General features: G+C 51.8%; 2 protein-coding genes across 2 annotated transcripts in view; both read right to left on the reverse strand.

Annotated features, from left to right (window-relative positions):
• Positions 1-1,482: 1,482 nt before the first annotated feature.
• On the reverse strand, positions 1,483-4,091 carry NKX3-2 (NK3 homeobox 2). Its single transcript, XM_036247387.1, has 2 exons — positions 3,557-4,091; positions 1,483-2,039 (listed from the first exon to the last, which is right to left on the reverse strand). Exons 1-2 carry the CDS (start codon positions 4,020-4,022, stop codon positions 1,504-1,506), a joined length of 1,002 nt encoding a protein of 333 aa, XP_036103280.1. The 5' UTR covers positions 4,023-4,091; the 3' UTR covers positions 1,483-1,503.
• Positions 4,092-18,958: 14,867 nt separating this feature from the next.
• The window catches only part of BOD1L1 (biorientation of chromosomes in cell division 1 like 1), a 52,315-nt gene continuing 46,744 nt past the window's right edge, over positions 18,959-24,529 (reverse strand). The window contains exon 26 of the mRNA XM_036259482.1: positions 18,959-20,127. Within this exon, the coding sequence (XP_036115375.1) occupies positions 20,010-20,127 (118 nt within the window). The 3' untranslated portion in view covers positions 18,959-20,009. The remainder of the gene's footprint in view (positions 20,128-24,529) is intronic.

Raw genomic sequence — 24,529 nt, forward strand, 5'->3', positions numbered from 1 at the left:
TGGAGGGGTCAGCAAGTTAGGGTGAGGCATGGAAATTGTTGCAGGTTCAGTTGTGGACTCTTCCTGGACCCTGAAACCAATGCCCACGAGAAAAGGGGGAGTCCTAGGGATCCACTCCCGATTTGGTGGGATTCATCTTTGGCTCCTGCCAAGTCCCGGGAATCGCGCCTCCCTGAGCGGCGCAGGTTTACACGCCTCCTGCAGGTGGGCAGCAGGGCCGCTTCCGCGAGGGGAAGGCGTGCTGGGTCCGGGGTTGGGAAGAGGTTGGGAAATTGAACCCCAAATATTTCCATGTTACTGGTTACCCCAAAGCCGGGTGGAGAGGGGCTCAGAGAAAACAAGGCGTCCAGAAGGGCATGTTAAACTAAAAGTTTATAAATTAAAGGGGAAAAAATACAGCCAAAAGAGCTTCCAAACTTCACAAATCTTTAAAAAGTTAATAGTTGAGTTGAGTGCACAGTGCCCTTAAGGAGGCGAAAAGCGGCGAGGTTGACACGAGGTTGACAGGATCACCTGCCTTAGGGGCGAGGTCAGGGATGGGAGAGTCCTGGGTCAGGACGCAGCAGTGGCGGAGAGTGGACAGGAGAGACAAGGGCCCGGCGGCCGAACTGCGGAGGACATCCTCGAAAGGCAGGACACGGGTATTCACATTGAACACGAAAATAACCGTCATTTGAATACAAACAACTGAAAAGTGCTACAAGTTTTAACCTCCTTAAAAAAAAAAAAAAAGAGAGAAATAAAGAAAACTGTCTGCTGACTGCCGGGTTTGCTCTCTCCCTGTCCAGGGACTCCCAGGAGCGTCTCCTTGTTGAGGCCCTGGACTTCGAAGAGGAAAGATCAGCGGAGCTGCCCTGTGCTCAGAGGCTTCTTTCCTTACATTCAGCACCCAATAGGGCGCCCTCACCCGAGGTCTGACACCGGGGAGGGATGGGAGGAGGGTCAGGAAACCAAACCCTTCACGGGTCAAACCAACCCCTGGCCTGGGGTTTCTAGGGGCTGCCAGGGTTTCGCAGCCCTTTATTACAAATGCAATTTCCAAAAATAATAGATATGTAGATACACATAGATTGGTAGCATGGATACCATGAACTAGTGTGGCCTAGCGCACGAAGCTCCTGGCAGGCCTGAAATTCAGGGGATTCAGGCTATGTGGTCTCCAGGAGTTCTCTCCACTCCGGGGAAACTTCATCCCCAAGAAGATACAATCCAAATCAACGCTGTCGTGATAATAAATAAAGTCTAAGGGCTTCCAGGCAAGTGGCGGGGAGGGCAGGGCCCCTAGGCCACAGGGTGCCTCTGTTCAAATTGGAAAAAGGCGCCCCCTCCGGGCAAACTCGGTCCCGTCGCCAGGGCGCACGACCTGGATTGCAGAACCAGGACTGGATTTCATCCTCCACTCGCCCCCTCGGCTGGGCGCCCTGTACAAAGCACGACCTGCACAGCCATCAGCGGCCTTCTGGAACTGGGAGCTGGGATCATGCTGCCTCGCCCCAGGCCGGCTCACTGGGTGCCCGCGGCAGCCGCACACGTGGAGAGTGCCCAGCCGGGGAGGCAGTAGTAAGGGTAATAGTAGGAGGGCTGCAGTGGCAGCAGTGAGGGTGGCCGCAGCACCTCGCCGGGCAGGTACTGTCTCTGGTCGTCGCGCACCAGCACCTTCACCGCCACCTTCTTGGCCGCGGGCGCGGAGGCCAGCAGGTCGGCAGCCATCTGCCGGCGCTTGGTCTTGTATCGACGGTTCTGGAACCAGATCTTCACCTGCGTCTCGGTGAGCTTCAGCGACGCTGCCAGGTCGGCGCGCTCTGGCCCCGACAGGTAGCGCTGGTGGTTGAAGCGGCGCTCCAGCTCGAAGACCTGCGCGTGGGAGAAGGCGGCCCGCGAGCGCTTCTTGCGTGGCTTAGGCGCCACGGGCTCCTCCTCCTCCGCGCCGCCCGCCGGCCCAACGCCACTGCTGCCGCCGCCCGCCCCGCTACACAGCGCTGGCACGCGTGCGCCTTCGGGTCCGACACTGTCGTCCTCTGCCCTCGGGCTGCGGTCGCCTTCGGATCCCAGAGGAAACAGAAAGAAGAGATGGTCAGCGCCGCAGAGGAGTGTGATCCGGCCTCAACTGCGTAAGTGGGGGTTGTGAGGGGGGTGGGGAACGGAAATGTCCTTGGGTCCCACCAGAGTGGTGGGGAGTGCCTAGAAGCCCCGGTTTTTGGACAAAGCCTCGGAGCCCTCTTCCACTCACTTTCCCTCATCTAGGCCTGTCGGGTGAGGCCAACCGGCTCAGCCGCTGTACCGACGCTGTGCGGCCCAGGTCCAGCTCTCTGACCTGTCTGGGCCTCAGGCTCCCGTCCGTAACTACCTAACCCGATCATCCTCGAAAGCCTTCTCAGCTCTCGTAGCTGAGCCCTGGGGTTCTAGATTGCGTTTCTGTTTGCCTTTTTGGGTTCACCAGCCTCCCCACTCTCGCACTTACACATACATGTTCTCGCAGCACACATGCGTAAGCTGCACGTAAAGGAAACGTGGAAGGACAGATACTGGAGACAGAGGTATTGGGGGGAGGTCTTCCGCCTCCAACCACCCAGAATTTCTGCGAGAGATGTGCAAAGGGCTGCTCCAAGGCCTTGGGTAGACTTCTTCCTCTCTCTTCGAAAGGAAATTAGACAAAGGCTGGGTGTTGGGGGCGACAAGGGCAGGGTGTCTCTGCCTTGAGTCCTTGGATCCAAATCTGACGCCAACTCCTCGGCCTCTTCCGTGCTCTGGCCACAGCGCCCTAGCATAGAGGTCCAGGGCTCTGGCCGCTGGCAGACACCATTTCTTGGGGCCTGAGTGAGGCCTACAGCGGCGTCCACCCGACCAGGACAGACCTGGGGTTCTTTCTGACCAAATGACTTGCTAGCCTTTGGCTGAGGAGGTCGCTCTCCCTGCTAAGTCTGGGATGGCCTAAATCACAGCCCCCCCTTCCCCCCCTTAGCTGCTGCTGGGTTTGCCTCCAGCTCGTGGGTCCTCAGCCCAGAGCAGTTTTCCAGGCCCTGGGGTCTGGGAAAGCTAAACAAACCCTCTTCTCAAAGTCCAGGCTCAGCAGATCCTCGGCCTCCGGGCCACTGGGAGATGACCCTCATTACCTGTCCTTGAGCTGCGGGCCTGCCCTGGGACCTCCAGACCTGAGCACCTCTGCTCTCTAGGCGAGTGCCAGGGCACTGGGTACCCCAAGTCTCTGGGCCCCTCGCTTCCCCCCCTTAACTGATTTTGGGGATTTGGAGACAGACGGCCGAAGACACTGGCGATGAACTCAAATCCAGGCTGCAGTGTTTCCCTCCCAGCCCCGTCTGGAGGTCGTCTCAGGCCTCGCCCCAGGACGCAAGGCTCGGAGGACTCTCTCACGGTCTTTCAGGCTCAGTTACTGGAGGGTTAGAGCAGCCCGCGCCAGAGCGCAGAGCTTCGGCTCAGGGTTAGTCCCTGGGCCCCAGGGGCAGGGTGCTCTCGACAGGCCCACCCCTCTCCACCAAGTTGACCTCCTTGCCCAGCCCCTCAGCCCGGCCCCCTTCCCCGGGAAGCCTCAGCGAACCTGAGACGCTGGCGGACATCTCGCTGTCGCTCTGGCCCGCGGCTTCCTCGTCCAGGTCCTTGGCGGCGGGCAGCTCGCAGACCGGCTGGATGAGGCCCAGGGTCCCTCCCGCACGGCTGGTCCGACTGGCCCTCGGCGCGTCCGCGCAGCGCCGTCCGCCCTCGTTCTCCTCGCTCAGCGCGGAGTCGGAGTCCCAGCCGCCCGGGCTCTCCGCGGTCCGCCCCGCAGCGGTTCTAGTCCCAGCAGGCGACGCCAGCAGAGAGTCCTCGGCGCCGACCAGCGCGCCCGCGTCTGTCTCCCCAAAGAGCCGCCAGCAGCAGACCGCGGGCGCCCCAGCCACTGCTACCGGTGTGCCCCCGGGTACCGGGCGCCCCTCCGGCACGGGCAGTACGCCTCGCTCCTCTTTCTTGTTGAGGATCGCCTGGATGGAGAAGGGCGTCAAGGTGTTGGCGCCGCGCACAGCCATCTGCGCCGCGGGCAGGAGCGGCCGGCCAGCCGGGCGGCTGGGGCGCCGGGCAGCTCCGAGCTGGACGGAACGCGCGGGCCGCCGCAGCGCGAGTGAGCCCCGCGCGCGAGGCCCCTGAAGCCCACTCCTGCGCGGTCCAGTAGCCCCCGCCCCGCTCTGGCCCGGGATCAGCGCCGACCCTCACCCCTACTTCCGAGGCTCACCCCGCTCGGAGACCCCCTCCCTCCCAACCCAGCGCCAGACGCCCTCCTTTCGCAGCTCCGCTGAATTATCTCATCGCCTAGCGCTCTGAGGGGCGGGCCGGGGTCGGCCCCTGGGAGGACGTTGGGGGAGGATCCGCGGGGGCCCCTCCGCGGCTGCAGTCCCCTCCTTAGCGCCTCCGGAGCGCAAGACCCGAGTCACTTTTTCTTTGCGCCTCCGTCTCTTCCTCGCCTGCAGGATTTAGCTCCTGCCTGGTCCTCTCCCTTCCCTGCTGGGCCCGCTCTTCCGGAGCCCACCCCCGGCGGCGGCGGCGGCGGCGGCCGTTGGATTCCGAGAGACGCGGGGCACCTTTTTTACCCCCTGCCTTGGTTTTATCTGTTTCTTCTCTCTTTCCTTCCCCAGCGTTCCACCGTACCCCCCCTCCCGCTCGGGTGTCATTCCTCACTGCTGAGTGACAGCCGCAGGCCACGCCCCTTCGCTGGGCTGTCCCGGGCGATCCCGGCAGCCCATTGGCTGGCTTCTGCTCTGAGACGTTCACTTTAACAGACAAAACTGAACTCGTTGCGCGGAGAAAGTCAGGGTCTGACTTAACCCCTTTCCTCCCAAGTCCAGCAGCAAGGAGGCCCCAGACACGCTGCCCGAGAAAGACCACGGTTCTGACCTTTGTGGATGTATCCACCTATTACCGCGCTTCTGGGAAAATCCAAGATAACGCAGTTTCATAAATCGCGCTCGTAGCTTCTGCTGTCTAGAAAGGTTCATAAATACAAAGAAAATGCTTCTTTCGTCCCTTTAGAATTTAGCGGCTCTTCACTGCTAATTCTTTTCTCTAAAATAATCAATTAAAATCACGATTATTTTTCTTTTCTCTCCGTGTTTTATTTGATTTGATTTCTGCACAGGAATTGAAAAGAAAAAATATGTTCAACTTAGAACTAAACTCAGGCGAGAAATGGGAAGGCATCTTTAGGAGAATTTCTGGAAATTGCGAGATTATTCCCTGGACTGTCAATACTGAATTTAATTGGAGATAAATTTTGCACCAGGAAGAAAAGAAAAGAAAAAAGAAAAGAAAAAAAAAGCACCTCTTTCAATTTGTTCTTTAAATATTCTGTTACTTGTGAGTTGAATAAGATTTGAAGATATGTAGTTGTTTAAAAGAATTTCTAGGAATTACCATAGTAATGATCCTGAAGTGACATTAAATGCTCCTAAAAAAAAGTAACACATTGTTTTCTGTAAGAGAGGAACCAAGCTAAGAAACACAAATCTTGTGGGTATATCAAAACATTTGTTACTTATTTATGTTGTTTATTTTTAAATAATTTTTTTTCTCCAGTAACATGCTTTATTGTTTTCCATAAATTTTGCCAGAGGTTTAACTTAACACCAAATACACAACTTGAGCCATTAAATAAGTTTAAAGAACTGTGACTTTAATTTAGTAAATTGCGGGGACTGTTGTTTTTGGTGTCACTAAAATAATATTTCCCCTGTTCCTTCCTTTCTGGCGGTTCTTGTTCTGCACCCCACGATGGAGCACACCCACTATTCACAGTTTGCAGGCTCAGTGCGGCTTTGCAACCCCTCGGGCTTCCAGCACGTCAGCCCCACGACGCTTTTTTGCACCCCAAATACACAACAGCGCAGATCCTGTACTGTGTTTGGGGGGAAGGGATTCACTTGAAGAGGTCATTGCCCTTTATAGCTCTTTACAATGACATCAGTTTTTGAGAAAAAGGTGTTTGAATTTGGTGTCAGTATCAGGCAAGTGTAAGAACCAGACGCTCTTCAGGCAGGAGAACAGAACAGAATGTTTACTAGGTTTCAAAAGAAAGCCTGTCCTTTCCTTCCTCTCTGACCTTCATTTATTCTCTAAATCACCCCTCCCCCCCACCCTAAGCAATTTGTTGTTACTCTCTGGGGTCAAGTCGAGGAGGAGGTTGATCCAGGTCGCCCAGATGGTGAGAGATGGGCAGGTGTGCACTGCGTCGCAGACAGCTATCCCTTTGTGGGGTTTGGACTTTGGGTGGACAAATAATAGAGTGAATCAGGACACCGCTGACAGGCAGAGTTGTTTTGGGGTTGAATAACCGAGTATTGGAGTAAGTTTGGGGGTTATCCAAAGACTTGCTAAGTTACCCCCCGTTTTTTTTAAAGAACCCCAAATCAAACTAGGATATAGCCCTTGACATAGGCTCGGGCAGAGGTGTTCAAAGCATGGAAAGTTCTGGTTCGGAGATTTTGCGGGCACGGGGTGCAACAGAGGGCGGCATTCCGAGTCCAGGAGGCGCGCAGCCCGGGAGGCTCGTGCCCTCGCGGGCAGCGGCCGCAGCCGGGCGATCTTGGGGTCTGCTGAACGGCTGCGGGCAGGGCCGGGAATTGGGTGCTGGCCGAGCGTGAACACCAGGGTCTGGAAGCTCCTCCTAAGAGGGGGTTGGGTGGGGATGGAAAGGATTTGGGGGCCGGGGAGCAAAGGTGTGCGGATGCACCGAGATTTCCCCCGGTACGTGCAGATTCAAGGTCGGCGAGTGGGAGGTGTGCGGGCAGGGCTCAGCAGGTCAGCGCGGAACGCAGGTCGGAGGATCGACGGTGACAGGGACGCATCCGCAAGGGCGCGGGGACCCGGCCTCCAGCTCACTGAGGGCGATTGGCTCCGCGGTGGCCGCGAGCTCCTGGAACCCGCGGCTGCCGGACGGCGCCTGGAGATCGGTCGGCGCAGTGCTTCGGCTGCACGGGCCCCGCGAGTCGGCGGAGCCAGGGGGCCCGGACGACCCGCCAGGCTCCGAGTAGGCAACCAGTTCGCTCCGCGCGGTGCCTTCCTCCTCCGACCCTCGCCAGGCTCTTTCCTAGTCTTTTCCCGTCCTCTCTTCCGTCCAGCTCGCGGTCTCCTTTTCTTCCTCCTGCGCGCCCCTTACGTGCCCCCAGAACCACCCGGGGCGGGGTCCGAGGCGCTGGGCGGTGAGGCTTTTCCCGGCCGCGGCTGGAGCGTGGGTCCGAGTGGGAGGGCCGAGGGGACGCACCGGGAGAAACATCGGCTCTCGGGGCGCGCGCCGACAGTTGTCACCGCGCGCTGCGCCCCTGCCGCCCTCCACCTGCGCCTTCGGAGGTCCTTCGTCTTCCAGGGAGGAGCTGCCATCTGTGCTCCAGAGGGCCCGAGGGCGCGCGCCAGGGGCTGCTGCACAGTGGGAGGCGACGCTGGTCTTGTCTCAGGCACTGATGACCTTGACTGAAGACACTGCCTTTTCTGGGCCACAGTTTCCAGTCCTTTAAAACGAAGGCTTGTACCTGGTGCCCTCCCAGACCGCTGCTGAACAGCGCGAGCTGGTGGGCGGGGAGGAGACTACGGTGCAGGCTCTCGGGAGCCAGGTCCGGGCAGAGGCCGCACGGAGGACGGACCATCTGTTCCCATCGGCAGGCTCCGAGGGCGCTCCGAGCATCCCAAGCGCCAAAGGACTTGCCACTTTCCCGCCAGCAGGCACCAACCAGCTCCTGAGTTCCCAGGTCACCCGTTTCCAGACGCCAGGGTTTGTCACACACGTGGTCCGCGTCTGTCAGTCAGACTGCGCAGAGAAGCATTACTATAGGCCGAAGTTGTTTTACATTCAAACAAATGCTGCTCCCAGCAGCGGTCCACGAGCCACAGCCTACTGTTTTATTTAATCTCCACAACCTGGAGGTTGTGGTGAGTGCAAAACTTTATTATCCTCACTGTACAGATGAGGAAACAGAGTCAATCACATGGTTTCAATGACTTGACCGTCAGGAAGTGGCTAAATCAGGATTCAAATCTGTCTAATGTCAGTCCTGTTGGGTTTTCTACTCCAATCGGGTTTTCTCTTAAACCTTCAGGCTTATTCTTATCAAATGTTTCTCCTTGTCTTCCTGACCCATTTCAGTGGACTCATTCATCAGAAAAGGAGCCCAGAACTGAAGGATCTGAACCTAAAGCTTGTTATAGGGAAGGAAAGAAAGACCATTATTATAATCAATAAACTAAACCGTGCATAGAGGGAGGCAGCCAGGTGATGGAAGTTCGTTGGGTTCAGAAGTCTGGGAACCTGGGTTTGCTCGAGGCCCTGGGATGCAGGGATATGACTCACAGAAGACGTCTCCTTTTCCGAACCCCAGTTTTCTCACCTGTGAAAAGCCAGAGCTGAAGATCACTTCTCAGGTTTATAGAGTGAAGTACGGTCTCGCGAACCCGCCTGCGTACAGTGGGGGACGAGCGCCACCTAGCGGGCAGCTTTGTGGGAGGTGTGGCACGCTGATCAAGGGAAGCACCAAAAACAATGTTGGTTTCACAAAACAGAAAGTTTTTGTTGTTAGTTTTATGTCTCCACAGTCTTACGTTATGAGATCTAGTAGCGAAGGTGTTCCTTTGAAAAGACTCATGCAGACACAGTCGGGACTCCCACTGAAAACTCAAGATGGGGCTGGGCAGGGACAGGTAGGGATCAGTTCTAGAACCCAGGTGGCTGCAGTGGCGGGTCCTCCTCTTGGCCTAACACGTCTTTGATTTCTCTGTGCTGGCTCCTTGGCTGCCTTTGTGAGTGATCCACTCAGGAGCCGGCTGGATGCTAATTTAGGGCACAAGCAGGCTGTATGCTTTATTGGAGTTATAGGGAAGTTTTTCAGCTCTTCATTAGACTAATTGGGATATTTCACCCTAAACATCAGAAAGTTCAGGCATCACAAGCAAGCCTGTCTGGTCCCTCAGGTTTTAGCTCATTTGGGTTGTCTGTGGGTGGATGATGGTGCTATTTCTTTTTTTCTTTGCTTTTGTGGGAGGAAGTTAGGAGGAGGAGAAGGTTTCAGTGGATACACAGAAAGATGTTATGTGCAGTAGCTCTTGTTGAGTTTGAGATGCTTGTAAAATTCAAAGCAAGTCTTCTGGATGTTACCTTTCTGAGTCTAAGTAACTATTGAGGGGGCAGTCAAGGTGTTATGCTAAGGTCTCCTTGCAAATTTTCCCAACTAAATTCCCTTCCTCTAGTCTCTCCCTTTCACTCATTTTATCTTCAACCATTTTTTTTCCCTGGGTGCCTACTCTGTCTCAGGTGCTGTTCTAAGCTCTGGGGTTCAGGGCTCCCTAAGGCACTACTCTCCATAACTAACATTGCAGTGGTGGAATGGACAAAACATCAGGCAATGGAGGTGCTACAAAAAATTAAAGCAGAGTGGCTGGCAGAGGAGATTTGGGCTATTTTGATGGAGTGAGATTTAAAGCTGACGGAATATAGAGGAAGAGCTTTTCAGACAGAGCGAAGAACTGGTGCAAAGGGCACAGAGTAGGAACGATTGTAGTGCCATCTGGGACCCAACAGGATGCTCCTGGGACTGGAACATGGTGGGGGAGGGCAGAGTGGCAGGAGTTGGGGTCCAGGAGGCAAGTGGAGGCCAGACTGTGCAGGGTTCCATAAGCCACAGTAAGGAGCATGGACTTCATTCTAAGCTTTATGAGAAGTCACAGGATGTTTTTAAGCAAAGAATTGACTGAATAGGATTTACATCTGAAAAGGATCCCCCTGGCTGTTGTGCAACAGGAAGCTGGTGGCGAAGGCAAAAGGGGAATCATGGAAATCTGTTGGGAGCTACCGAGTCCGAGCCAGAGGTGACGGCAGCTTCTATTGGGTGGTGCTGGGGATGGAGGGAATGGCCAGGTGTGGCATTGATTCTGGTGGTATTTTACATTGTGGTAAAATATACATACCATAAAATGTACTCCTTTAACCACGTTGAGTATGCCGCTCAGTGGCGTCAAGTACATTCACCTTGTTGTGCAACCATCACAACCATCCCTCTCCAGAACTTTTTTCCCCAAAACTGAAAGTCATTGATCTGAACCCACGAAAGCACAACTGCGCTTGCTGGAGTGTGAGCATGAGTGTGAGGGACATTGGCTGGAAAGAGGAGTGGTCATAGGTTTGGGAACTCAGTCAAGACTTCAGAGGTGCTCAGGTTATCAGGGACACCCAGGTCAAGGGTGATGGTGATGGTGGAGGTGCTGATTACTGGAGGTGCTCTTCTGCCCTAGTCTCCCCAATTCATAACACAGAAAAGTGCATTTATGGTGTTCCTGTGAACACCTGCCCCCAAACCCTTGGCCTCCGTTTCTCCACCTACCTGCCGTCCGCACTGTTCTTGACTGTGGAGATCCCACGCGTTCTCACAAAGGACACAGAAACAAGAATCTGTACTATTTTCTTTTTTAATTTTTCTTTATTGATTTTAGAGTGAAAGGGAAGGAGAGGGAGAAAGAGAGAGAAACATCGATGAGAGAGAACATCAATTGGCCGCCTCCTGCATGTCCCCCATTGGGGATCAGGCCCACAACCTGGGCATGTGCCCGGACCGGGAATCAAACCAGCGACCTCTGGGTGCAGGGTCGATGCTCAACCACTGAGCCACAGCAGCTGGGAACATGTACTATTTTTAAAAGATATTTTTCTCCATGGCCAGGCTCAGCTCACGCGTTCCTGTAGTTCTGAGTCCTTCTGGGACTCTCTCCTCCTACCTGCTGTGAACTTTTCTCCCGGAATCCAGGAAGATCAAGGGGAAATCTTTGTTCTTAATTAAACCAATTCCCCTGGGCAAGTTGCCACCTGCTGATGATAAACAAAGATGATTCCAAAGCGTGGCTTTCTTAGCGTAGCGGTTCCTAAATTACAGCCATTGGTAGACCTCTTTGCACACAGTCTTCCATCTTTGTGTGTCCACCTAGATCACTGTTCACTTAACATCTTTATGTAAATGATTATTGTTTGCACTTAAAGAACCATATTTTCAAAAGAACCTTTGGCCCTGGCCGGTTTGGCTCAGCGGTTAGAGCGTCGGCCTGCGGACCAGAGAGTCCCAGCTAAGGGCACGTACCTCGGATGCAGTTTTGTCCCCAGCCCTGGTTGGGGTCGTGTGGACGGCAACTACTCAGGGTGTCTCTCTCACATCCATGATTTTCTCTCTTCTCTCTCCCTCCCACTCTATCTGAAGATAAATGCAAAAAAAAAAAAAAGACCTTCCTATAAAGCACATAAGAATAACATACGTGCATTTACATATGAATGTATAAACAAATGGAGCACCACAGATAATCTTACCACATATGACCTTAAACATATATGTAGTGCTGCTCTGACCAGTTTGGCTCAGCGGTTAGAGCGTCGGCCTGCGGTCCAGAGAGACCTGGGTTCGGTTCCCGCTAAGGGCACGTACCTCGGTTACCTCGGTTGCAGTTTGTCCCCGGCCCTGTTTGGTTGTGTGGGTGGCAACCACTCGATGTGTTCCTTTCACGTTGATCTCTCTCTCCCCCTCCCCCACTCTATCTGAACAAAAAATGGAAAAATGTCCTCAGGTGAGGATAAAAAAAAATTGCTTACATTTAAAAACAAAATATATATAGTGCTGATAAAACAGTGTTAGTAAACTAGCTAGAGGCAGTGGGATACCAAAGGCTGGGGCCTGAAGTTGCTCTGTTCTAAGGACAGATGGACAAGGGCTAGACAGAGTACAGCATGCAGCACTGACCTGAGACTTTCTGACATACCCTGTAAGACCAGAAAGGCGCGGGCCCAGCAGAAATGTGCATACATACAGTTCACCGAAAGACATGCCGGAATGCTCAAAGCTGTGTGTATGTTCTCTTTTCCAAAACCTGGAACCTGTTCCAATGCTCATTCCGAGTAGAATGGGTAAGTCAGGCGTGATCTACTCACAGACTAGGATGCTACACAGCGATGAGAATGAAAGGCCAGATAGCTACATGCAGCCATCTGGATGGATCTCATAAACGATGTAGTTTAAGTGACTCACTGGGTGTCCGCAGCTGCGCATATTTGCCTAGAATGAGCCTGGCGCATGGTACGCTCTCAGCAAATCTTATTGAATGGATGGTCTCGTTTTATCCTCACACCACCCTCTGAGGTCAGTGGCACAGGTACGGGGACTTTCTATCTACAGATGAGGGACCTGAGACATAGAGAGGCCAGTGAGTTATTCAAGGTCACCAGAGCACAGCCACGACACCAGGATGCCTGTCTAACAGCTTGTCCTGTGGACCACGCTGGCCCCCCCTCACCTTCAGGTACACCATGATTCCCTTCGCCTTTTAGCACAAATAACATATTTCAGTTTCTTTTGTTGCTGTTAAATCATTCTGCAAGGCCTAACTTGGAGATGTTTATTTCCGTCATGGGATGTTTTGGACTGGGCTTGGAAAGGGCCAGAAAGCTGTGCTTTCAGAGAAAGGGACTGGGGGGTGGGCTGGGGGGAAGCATACTGGAGAGATTTATGTCCAGGAATTACAGCGACCTGTCATTCTGCCTGAGGAAGTGTGGCTCGGAACCGGAAGGGGGGGGCACAGGATACTGTAGTAGCTCATGGGCTTAATGGAATGTCAAGTGAACAGATGGGACCGACTGTCCTGGGAACTGTCAAGGCAAGAAGCCTGAGGGGTCTTCGGTGAAATCCCGACCCAGACGCAGGTGAGCTGGGGCTGGGACACGTGCTCCTCTAGACTCAGAGAGGGTGCCCAGTGAAACCAAGTCATTTTTCTAGATCAATCTGTGTTTAGGTCAGAAGGAAGTAGAGGTCTGGGGGTTAAGGGTATTATTGAAACATGGATTTCACCTAAAGGCTAGCTTTGCTTTTTAATTTTAAGAATCCAAGATGACCAATTATATCCTTTTAAGCTCCAAGGATGTTTACTGGGGAAAGAATCTTTTTGAAGGACCAGCAGACCCCAGAATGACAGGGATGAAATTAACAACAACGTTTGAGGGTAAACAGAGACCACAAGCCAAAAATAGGAAAAGTTCTTGTTGAACAGTTCCTTTTGGATGAAAAAAAAAAAAGTGAGTTTTACTATTTCGAGTGAGAATCACTGAAAACTGACAAATTGGTTTCCGCAGATAAAAACAACTCGGAGCTTTGATGGTAAACTCATTTCGAAAAGATGACATTTTAAAAAGAGCATGGACCAGATTCTGCAAGTGGTCCCAGGGAAGGCATTTTTCAGACGCTAACGGAGAGACGGATCCTTCAGGAGATATAAACGGAGTGAATGAAGACATGCTATTTCCACAGAGGGTTTGAAAAATGCCTGTGGACTTGCCGTTTTAGAAAGCCTGGCATCATGCACATGCTGGGCGTTACACACTCAAACTGCACACTCAGAGCACACGCTGAGCTGAGGAGGGAAGACGGGAAATCCGCAATCACAGTGGTTCTTGTACGGAAATCTATGTGTGCAGAGGAGGGTGGGATGGATGGGTGCGGGTGGGCAGGCTCGTGGGTTGTGCCCATTATTAAACTGTGATCTCTCCACTCCAGCCCAGACACCTCTGCTCTGCTTGGTGGTGCTCATGGGACCCTGCCAACCCCAGTTCTCCTGAGCGGCTGGCTCTCAGCTTAGGCAGGTGGGCACACTGCAAACGACCAGAGGCTTGAGTTTCAGAAGGGACTTGCTTCCTTTGCTTGTCCACCCTTCCTCCCGTTGGCATCCCCAGCACGGCTCTGCCCCCGCGGTGCCCGCTGCCTGCAGCTGCTGGGGCTCCAGCTCCCCAGCCCTCCAGAACAAGCCACAGTGTCCCGTCCAGGCTGCAGACCCGCAGCACCCTGCCCGGGCCTGGGTCCCCGCTCTGCGCAGTGTCTCCTCCCATCGCCTCCCTACCTCAGGCTTCCGGTGTGTTCCCCAAGCCCAGGTGACGGTTGCTTGCTGAGGTCACTGTGTGTCACATCACATTGCCCTTTATTTTATTTTATTGTTTATTATTTTTTAATTGTTGGAAGTATTACAGATGTCCCTCTTTCTTCCTCGTTGAGTCCCTCCTTCTTGCTCCCACCTCTCCACTCTTCCCAGCCCAGTGTTCGTGTCGCTTGGCTGTGCGTATATGCATGGAAGATCTTCGGTTCATCTCACCCTTTAACAGCAGCTGGGGCCCATTCCCAATATTAAATCATGTGTTAAAATAATTGATGTGTTTTCCAGCAGCTGAGAGCACCATGGCTGAGACAAGGTCACAGTGGCTTCGTGTGACAGAGTAGGAAGAAGATGGTTGGCCACAGGCCTGCCGTCCAGCAGTGAGGGGTGCCCGGCGGAGGCAGAAAGTGACCTGGGCTAGAAATTCTTGTTCACTGTAAAGTTTGGCCTTTAGCAGGAGGTGCCTGGTCTCTCCAGAACTACTTATCGCAACAACACAAGACACAGAGAAAAGCCCTCGGAGTCTATTGATGTATGAGGCGTGGCTACGATGTATGGGGCACAGCTCCCCGGAAACATCACACAGGCTGTGTAACCACCTGAGCAGAAATGGCCCACCCTTGTCAGGCTTCCGTCTGTGTATGGAGCTGTGGGTATTCTTCAGCGGCTTCGTGAGGCAGTCTGAGCATGTGTGTGTGGGTGAGAAAGACCCAGGGAAGCAGGTCGCTGCTCGGAACTCTATGCCGCACTTGGGCCAGCGACTACTTACAGCCTTGGAGTCAGTAGTGAAGCTTGATGCTGGCTGCGATCTCTCATTCATGATTCCTAGCTGTTGCAGAGGCCATTTCTCAGAATGCTGTCGGTGCTTTATTGAAATATGGGAGGAAGCAAGCCAGGGGACAATGTGGGTTACAGGTCTGAAGGGATCCAAAAGGAGAGACGAGACGTGAAGGGTAATCGAGGAGACAGACCCCAGGGTCCTACGGCAGCCAGTCCTGACTGGAGCAGTCTGACTCAACAAGCTGTTTCAGCAACATGCCTTCTGGCCTCAGGTCATCTGTTACAACCTGGTGGTGCCCGGGAGCATTTGGCCTTGGCTTCTTGGGTCATAGCTAATATCCCTCTCACTCTCTTCTCCATGCCACAAACACAGGAGGCACAACGTCAAAACTTTGAGAATATCTATATGATTTAAAGCCAAGACAAGAACTAACTACATCATGAAATGAATATTCAATTACATTAAAATGAGAAACTGTTCACCAAAAAGTACTGTAATGAAAGTGAAAAATAAACTACACATTGTGTATATGTGTGTATGTGTGTGTGTGTGTGTGTGTTGGGGGGGGGTATTCGCAACACATACACACAAAGGTATATTATGCTGAATATATAAAGATATATATTTATAAGTTTATATAAGAATATATAAAGAACTCCTACAAGTTAGCAAAAAAAAAAAAAAAGTCCGGCTGGTGTGGCTCAGTGGTTGAGCATTGACACATGTACCAAGGGGTCACCAGTTCGATTCCTGGTCAGGACACATTCCCAGGTTGTGGGCCAAATCCCCAGTGTGGGGCATGCAGGAGGTGGCCAATTGATGTTCTTTCTTATCGATGTTTCTAACTTTCTCTCCTCCCCGCCTCTCTCTGCAAAATCAATAAAGGAAAAAAAAAAAAAAAACCCACAAAGAACAAAATGGACAGGAGACACAAACAGGCATTTCGCAGAAGAGAAAACAAGGCTGGAAATAAACACATGAAAAGATGTTCAACTTCCTTGTAACTAATGCAAATAAAGTCCATGGTGAGATCTTTTCCACCCACTACATAAGTAAAACTGAAGCAGTCCCATACTACCAAATGTCAAGGAAGAGAAGTACACTGCTGGTAGGACTACAATGTGGTAACAGCATCTGGGAAACAATTTGGCATTATCTTGCAAAGCTGAAAATTTGCCTACCCTAGCAATTAGCAGTTGTACCCTGGAGCAGAAAGGTGGCGTGTGTTGGTGTGGGGGATGGGGCTATATTGAAGCCCTAGCCTTCAAAGTGGCTGGGTGGCCTGGTCCTGTGGTTCACAGGCTGATGGTCTCCTCAGGCAGCTACCAGCCTTGTACTCCTACTTATCTTGATGTGCCAACTAATGTAATTTTCTGTGTGTACAATGATGTAAATAAGTTTGGAAAGGTCTGCCCACAGAATATTTGTAGAATATTCATAGAAGTATTGTTTAACCTGGAATCAACCCAAACACCAGTAACACACAAATCAATACCTTAGAATTGTGATATAGCCTTTAAGTGGAATACTATATAGCACCAAAAAGGAACAAACTGGAACTACATACACTAACCATAGATGAGTTTCAGAACAGTGTACAAGAATAAAGCAGGTCAAATGATCTTTAAAATAGGATTCTATTTATATCAAGTGCAGAAACATTCAAAGCTCAAAATACTGTTTAGAGATACATTAATTATGCAGTAAAATGGTACACCTTCAACTAGAAAGGTGGCAGCCTTGGGGACTTGTGGGAAGCTTCCAAGGCATTGTGGGTAAATGGGATTTTTAAAGAAAAATTCTTTATATCATAATTCTGTATATACACTATATATGTACATATACATACATATAATAGCTCTATTTTTTATAAGAATTATTCTACAAAGTTATATTTTTTAAAAGGGTATAAGAAGGTAGTATATGAAACCTCATTTCTACAAAAAAATGTATCTACATATTTCATGAATTCAAAGGCACACTCCCCCTTCACACATTTCTGAAGTTAGGAAGCATCTTAAAATTGCTGCAGACCCAGTGGCAGGTAGGCTATAGTTGTCATTGTCATGCATAAAGTTGCTCATAACCATTCATATTCTTGTCTCTCAACACCATGTAGAATCTCCTTGAAGACTGCTTTGTGATTCGATGTCAGAACAGAGCTGCTGTGTTCTCAGAAAGTTCAGAAGCTTGGGAGCAGGAAGGATGCTTTGCATCGCGGAGGATGAGACATAGTCAGGGTTGGAGAGAAACTCAGCCATTTGATCTTTTCTTGCAAAGCAACAACCGAGTGCTCTGGGACCTAAGAAAGGAAGATATCCACGAGTGGGTGGTGCTGTGTTGTTCCTGAGATACGTGCGAAGAAGGGTCTAATCCACGCCCAGTCAGCCAGCTAGGGAAACTGAGGAAAGACATTTCAAAGCAACAAACAGATGATGGATTCATTAATTTCTGTCAGTTTTATTTTTTCTTTCTTACTACTATATAAAGAAATAATAGTGCATTTTTATAGCCAGTAGCATCTTAGATTTGATGAAATGTAGAATGAATTCTGCATATATGCAAATAGAAGAAAGTGCTAAGGAATTACAAATCAAAGAGATAAATATCTGACTTGTGAGATTACAGTTGATTCTCCCCCATTGGTTACTGTTACCTTCAATTTTTCTACAACCAAGACAGTACTTGTAGAACAAAAATATCATTACTTAGAAAACATTCAGATTTTATAACATTTGTTAAAAAAAAAAAATCAAGCATATTGCTAAGAGAAAGTGGAGGGAAATGAGCCCACTTTCATCCAAGGTCACATGGATCCCGCCGCCGCTGTCAAAGCAAGTCCAAGTGCAGAAAACCCTCAAGGAGACCCACGGGACTGTGTTCCAGGCCTAGTAACGCGAACACGTGGGTTCTTCGGCCAGGTATGTAACCACTCTGAGCTTCCGTTCCCCCAGCCGTGCAGTGGGGTCCCCACAGGGCGTTAGGAAACCGAGTGCAGTGTTGTTGAAGTCTTGTGCAGCATCAATTCCCATGGCTGATAATTTGCTACCTATCCGTGTGCGCGCACGTGTGTCTATCTTTGGGGGAGGAAGCATCTCTCGGGGCTGGTGCCGCGCGGGATGCGGTGTCAGTTACTCCCTGCACGGCTCTCCTGCAGGATGCGTCTGGAGGGTGGACTTGGTGAGCCCCCGGCGCCGCCTGCAGCCCTTCCCGCGCCTTCAGCTTCCAGGATGCTCTGCTCAAGGGTCTAACCTTGCTTGAAACCCCATCTTATACTAAAATAAAATAAACTCTCCCTTCTTTCTGCCAGGAGTCCTTCGTGGGTCTTCCGCGAGGAAGGTAACTGCGCCCCCTGCCGTGTCCTGGGACTGGTCACCTGTTTGTGCGCCACAAGCTGTCTGCTTCATGTGCTGTGACCCAAGACTCGGGTTCACCCTCGCGTCCCTGGTGTTGGGCGCGGAGCAGGAGCCCGACAGATGTTTCCTCAGAAGGTTCGGTGGAGAACGCTGGCTGCACGACTGCTGTCCTCCCCAGAGACAAGCATCCTTGTCGTGTGTTGTGAAAACTCCTGTTCTTGATTTAACCACAAAGAGGCTGGGCAGCAGTTTTAGGAGATGTAAGTTACTGTCGCATGTAGGATGAACGAGAAATAAAACACATGACAATCAAAGTGAAACAGATAAGGAAGCAGGATGTTTCAGCACTCCTTTGAGTTCGTTATTCCCCACCCTGCCCAAACAGGTTTCATCCGCGGCCGAGGCGTGGGGCAAAACCACCGTGTTCGGTCCCGCGGGCAGCGAGCGGCGGGGGAGCCGGGTGCTCCCCGCTGCGGAGCACCCGGAACGCGGGCCTGGGGCCTTAAGGCAATTCAGTCTCAACTTGGCCAATTCTCGGCGAGATGCTGTGGAAGAGCGATGCCCCCGCCGCCAGCTAACCCTCCTTCTCCCGAGAGGGCGCCTTACTGCCTCACATCTAAATGTGAAAACGGAACAATACATCCAAGACCAATCATTTAAAGAGAAGAAATGGTTTGCATGGGGAGAAATTGCAAAGTTCAGAAAAAAATAAATCTTAACCACTGAAGTTTTGGGAAACATTTTATAATTTATATATAAAATCTCAGTAAGAAACCATGTAAAATGACAGAAATATCCACTTTACATTGAGTCAAAAAAAAAAAAAATACACACACACTGAATGTAAATTTTAATTACAAAACAAGAATATGAATAAAACATTTTAAAATAATCTCAATTATTTGGCAACTCATCACATCATTGCTAGAGACAAATTTGATCGTAAGAAAAGTTTAATCTTATGAAAAACATAAGTTGGACAGTTTGCTCATATGGGAGTTTCAAGGTGTTTAAAAAAGGATCTGGCATAAAGCCAGTTCCCATCCTGCAATAATCATGTAGGAAACAACATAAAGTCCTGACTCATGATAGGAGTGACCTCACCTTCAAAGCGTTCTCTCCACTGAGGATGGTAGGGGAAGAACAGGGCCGAGCCGCGGGGGCGGGGCCACGGGAGGAGGGGCTTCTGCTGCAGCGGGCAGGGCGGCCCTTTCCCTGAACCAGGTCCCGCTCGCTCGCCAGTGGGGCGGTGGTCAAGTCACCGATGGAGTATAATCTAAAACAAGTTACATTCTTAAAAACAGTCACAGCTGCGAATAGAAGAGCGATGGGGCCTTGAGCTAAACTACTTCACTTGAGCACACGGAGAAGGCCCTGTATCCCTGCCAGGTCATATTCAGGCACAGGGCAGGCGTTCCTAAAACACTTCTACTGATGACTGCATAGCATTTAAAACCTTTTTTTTTTTTTAATTAAAAAAATAATAAAATAAAATAAACAGATATATAGTAAAGTTCACAGATAAGTTTTCTTTGTAAAATAAATAAGTGTTCATTGATTAGCATCATACACAGAGTAAAATACAACCTATTTTTACATGTTTATATACTGTACACAGAGGACCAGCAGGCAGCCTGGTGTCTGATGGCTGGAAGGGTTTGCATTCGTGATGTGCCCCAGCGGGAAATCCCAATTTCCAATGTTAAAATATACAGCTACGTTGTTTTGACTTCAGATACAAAGTAAACTTATTTTCCTTTATCTGAAATAAATGTACATAATATCTTCTATGAACAATAGTTTATAAAGCTGTTTAAAACCTAAGGAAAAGCCGGCACCTAGGAACTTAGCACATGCGTGTCCTTTCCCTGGTTTAAAAAAAACAGCCTCTGGCCGGAGGCTCGGGCTTCTTCCCTCCTCTCCAAGTCCGCTCAGGAGCCGCAGCAGTGCGGTTACCGCTTCGCCTTCTTCCCCGGGGCCTCCTCCACTCTTTGCTGGCCCCGCGTGCGCGCCCCGGGCGGGCTGCCCTCCCTCTTGCGCTTGGTGGAAGGGGACAGCTGCGCCTTTGACCTGTAGTGGACAAAAGTCAGGCAGTGGTGAAAGTTAAGAGGAGCTGTGAGTTCCTTAAAAAACGAAAGGTTTTTGAACTTGAGCGCCGAGAAGAGAGACTCCGGGTCAGGTTCACAAAGCAAAGGCGGCGGCCTGGTTGGCTGCGGGCGGCCTCCCACCTAGTGCGGTCAGACGCCTGTGCTCTGGGTCCTGCCCTGCCACACTCCAGGTGTTGACCTTGGTCAAACAGATCTGCCTCTCTGGGCCCCAGCTCCTCTGCCCACGAAATAACCCACAGCTGCCCCCACGCACACTGCCCCAAGCGGCAGCAACAGGCCAGAAGGCCGCAGGATGGCAGGCGGCCGGCGGAAGCGCACAGCCGTTCTCAGAGGTTCTCAGAGCCGCCTGCGCACAACGGCGGGGCGGACCTTGGAAGCGCTCTCATCCCCTCCCTGCCCCTCCCTGCCGACGGCCGGGGCCTGCTCTCCACCTGCCACTGGAATGATCCGTGGGGAGCTCCACTGATCCTGCCATCGTCCTGCTGCCTAGATCTGTGTGCACGTCTCTCTCTCTGGCTCTCGGGTCTGTTAGGATAGTCATCCGGGGAACTCACAAAGTCCTCCGTCACCTACCCCTGACTTCTGCACCATCCTGGCCTACAGCCCTGCCAAAGTATTCCCATCTCAAACACATGATGTGCTTTTCCGTTTTCATGCGACTTTTTTTGTGTGTGTCCCCCCGCACCTCCCATGTGGCAAACCTCATTTATTTCACGGCCAGTTCGGAAGCACCTGCTCTGGGAAGCCACCCTCTGCAAGTCCCTCAGCACCTCCCGTTGTCATTTGGCCACTGGGTTTTAAAGTGCAGGCTAAGGCACTATTTAAAAGCAAAGTACTGCCCTGGCCGGTTTGGCTCAGTGGTTGGAGCGTCGGCCTGCGGTACAGAGAGACCCGGGTTCGGTTCCCGCTAAAAGCAAAGTACTGACAGGGCCCGGCAGGAAACACCCGGGGTCACATCACCACGTCTGGCTCACAGAGGTGTGCTCACAGTCGCAGCAGCACTGCAGAGTATGTTCTTACTGTGGGCTGCTGTCAAAGAGGATTGAAAGTCATGGGCACACATGTCCCCATGAGACAGGAGGCTCCGCCAGGGCAGCTGCTGAGTTTCACACACTCTCATCCCAGTGCCTGGTACAAGGCCGGGTACAAGCCGCACCAGGAAAACTAAAACTGCTGGAGATGGGGAAATGGGACTCGACCCACATGAAGACTTTTTTTGTTCCTCTGACAGCAAAAGTACACAAGCTCACACTGAGTAAACTGTGGTCATACACGATGAGGTCACGGCGCCACAGCCCTCTGCTGGGCTCAGAACGTGTGCAGGAGAGCCATCGGTCACCAGGGAACCTCCTCGCTGGCCGGATGTGTGTCCTGCATGGCGCTGGGCGTGCTCAGCAGAGAACAGGAGCATGGAGTGGGGGTGCTCTCCTCCCTGTGGGAGCCTGGAGCCCCACCAGCCCCCTCTCCACCCAGTGTGGTCTGACCAGCTTGTTACAAATGCAGACTCTCAGGCCTCGCCCAGACCCCCAGACCTAGAGTCTACCTCCTTGCAAGGTCCTCTGTGACTGGGCTGCACATTCTAAGAAATCAGAACAGATCTTTCTGAGAGTCAACTCACATATAAAATAAGGACAAACACGACATTTTACACGATGAGGATCCCAGGGAGAATCTGTGTGCAAGGCACCTGCACCTGTTTCCTTCCCTTCTGTACACAGGGATGACGACGCTCCCATACACGACGAGCAGCTGTGAAGGTCAGTGTGACACGTTACAATGGTTTCGCTACACTGTGCAGAATGTGGCGTTTTCTGATGCTGCAATGTCCAGAGATTAAGACAAGTCCCTGATCTCAAGGAAGAAGCTTCTGCCTCAGAGGGGAAACGAGGCTGATATGCCTAGAGCGACACCATCCACCACTGTCACCTGCACAGCCCGACCAGAGTGCCGCCGGAAGGAGAGATGGGGATGGGCTGAAGCGGGCGGGGCAGGCCTGGCTTACGGGACTGGTGGCAAGGGCGCTCAAGAGAGCATCAGCACGAGCCAAGGCAAGGGCGCAGGGCGCAGCACAGCCTGGGGGAGGCGGCAGAGGGTCAGGCCGTGATGGAAGGTGCCTGGACGGGGAGCTCGGCTGGACCTCACGGCCGCTCCAACGCTCTGCGACGCTCAGGCAGAGACGGTTCTGTGTGGGCACCTGCTCCACCATGCGGGCTGATTTAGCCAGGCATTCAGCTCTGTGACCACTCAGGAAAAAAAATCACACCTTGCCTCCAGCCCTGGTGGACAGGCGCTGGCATGGAAGGCTCACAGGCATCGAGGGCAAGCCTGTGCAGGGGGGCAGTGGGGGGAGGCCCAACTGGCAGGGCCCCGAGACTCCTGTACCCTTCCTATTGCTTTTGGAGTACGTTTCCATTTGGAAAACCAGTGGTCCCCAAAGAATTATCTGGCAAGACAAAAGTCTGCAAGGGGCTTAGGAAGAAAGCATTACTGCATCAAAAGTAGTCTCAGGGGGTTAAAATGACTTGAGGTGTAAGAAAGGACTCCCTCTCCTCATGGGGAGATTCAGCAGCTGGGGCTGGGCTGCCCCGTTTGGATGGGGCTCCAGCAGACAGCTCGCTGTGGTGCTTTCTGAACTAGGGTACGGAAACCCTGGGACTCCAGAAAGGGGACTAAAGGTGGGAGAACGATTGGACTGAAGGAAAGAACGTTGCTAATAAGTAGATCTCATGTCATCTGAGACTAACTCTGCTCTGCTTTTACTGTGTGACACAGTTACAGTGATTTAGAAAAGATAAATCTGCGACACAAACTACACTGGCTGACAAGATAAAGGTCCCCAAAGTGCTCACTAGAGTAGAGTAAGGGGTCAAGGTTAGTGAAGGTACAATCCTGAAGCTGAAGGCTAAGGCCCAGTGACTGGGTCCGTGTGGTCAACAGCACAGGTAGCAGGGGAAGGAAGATCTGAGTCACCAGTAAAAATGGCATGAAAAGGACCTGCTGAGCAAGTGTGCAGGTCAGGTCGGGCGGTCAGGTGAAACGAGGTGGACAGTCCTCCTGCGTGTTCATCAGCGCAGCGGGGGGAGAACACCTTCTTAAACAGGAGACAGATACACCGAGGGCAGGGATGATGATGGTGCAAACGAGAAGCCGTAGCAGCTGCCCTCAGATGTTTAAGGGGAAGCGGACGGAGGCCCAGGGGCAGAGCCGCAGGGAGGCGAGCTCCCACTGAACACCAGGAAGGCAGCCAGGGGGAGGTGGATTTCCTGGCCACTGCGGCACGTGCTGGCACAGTGATGAAGACACGGATCGGTCAGCGGTCCTGACCTGCCGAGACCCCATCCCACCCTGAGAATCAGGGATCATGAAGACGTCAGAGCCCCGTCCATCAAGCCATGCCAAGGAACCTGACCCAAAGAGGAAGGAATCCTTTTGCAAATCACAAGCTTGAAAGCACATAGGGAAGAGCACTGATAACTCAGTGACTGCAGAACTGTAAGTGCCATGTTGCCTTTTGAAGGATGATTTTAAAAGGCAGATATGACAGCCTCTTTCAGACCCTCCCTCAAAGATGCCGAGGAGGCCACGGAACTTCCTCTGAGGTGGGCCTCCTGTGCTGGCTGACCCTCCCATGACTACTGAGGGAGGCGGTGCTGCAGGGAGTTCTGTACCTGAGTGCGGAGTACTGGGCCCAGCACCCCACCCTCTCCGATCAGCAGGGATCTTGACTCAGGGACTTCGCTTCCATTTGTCTGAGCTGCCTCACCTGACAAACAAGTATGAGACCTTCCTTCCGGTCACGGGAGCACCTAGTCATGAATGGTTAGTGATGTGCAGGCTGGAGGAATTAGAAACAGTTGATTTTAAGTCCCTAGGTGAACATAAGATACTACCGTGACAGGTGTTAAGTGATATTCTTGAAATAAATGTTCCTGAACTTTTTCATCTTGGTTAAGGAAATTACAGATGATGACAACAAGATTAACAACTTGTGAGTCACAATAAAAATGGAAAATATTCTCACGTTAGACAATGTTATTAAACTATAAAGTGATGTACTAGTTCAGCGGGGAGAGACGAACTCTGATGTTAGCAGGTATAATGACACCGGTGGGGGTGGGGAGTATAACTGGCAAATGTTTGCTTAGATGAAGCTAAAGGGTTCTCTCCTATAGGACCATGCCAAGCCCTTAATATTTTCATGCACTCTGTGACTTGGAAGGGACTGTGCACTCATGTGACCGTGGTACTACTGGGGAACATGAACTGACCAGTCATGTAAGTTAAAATGGTCACGCGTGGGCAGGCTCACAGGACCGCCTCTTGCACAGCACTGGCTGGGGCACCGTCCAGCCGGGCCGGCTGGC

The sequence above is a fragment of the Molossus molossus genome, unplaced genomic scaffold (assembly GCF_014108415.1).
Source record: "Molossus molossus isolate mMolMol1 unplaced genomic scaffold, mMolMol1.p scaffold_m16_p_1, whole genome shotgun sequence".
Lineage (NCBI taxonomy): Eukaryota > Metazoa > Chordata > Mammalia > Chiroptera > Molossidae > Molossus > Molossus molossus.

Excerpts from the sequence above, each read along its gene's own strand:
- NKX3-2 (XM_036247387.1), bottom strand. The coding sequence starts at position 4,022 with ATGGCTGTGCGCGGCGCCAACACCTTGACGCCCTTCTCCATCCAGGCG. Across the intron at positions 2,040-3,556 it reads GATGTCCGCCAGCGTCTCAG|GCGACCGCAGCCCGAGGGCA; the intron begins GTTCGCTGAGGC and ends TGGGATCCGAAG.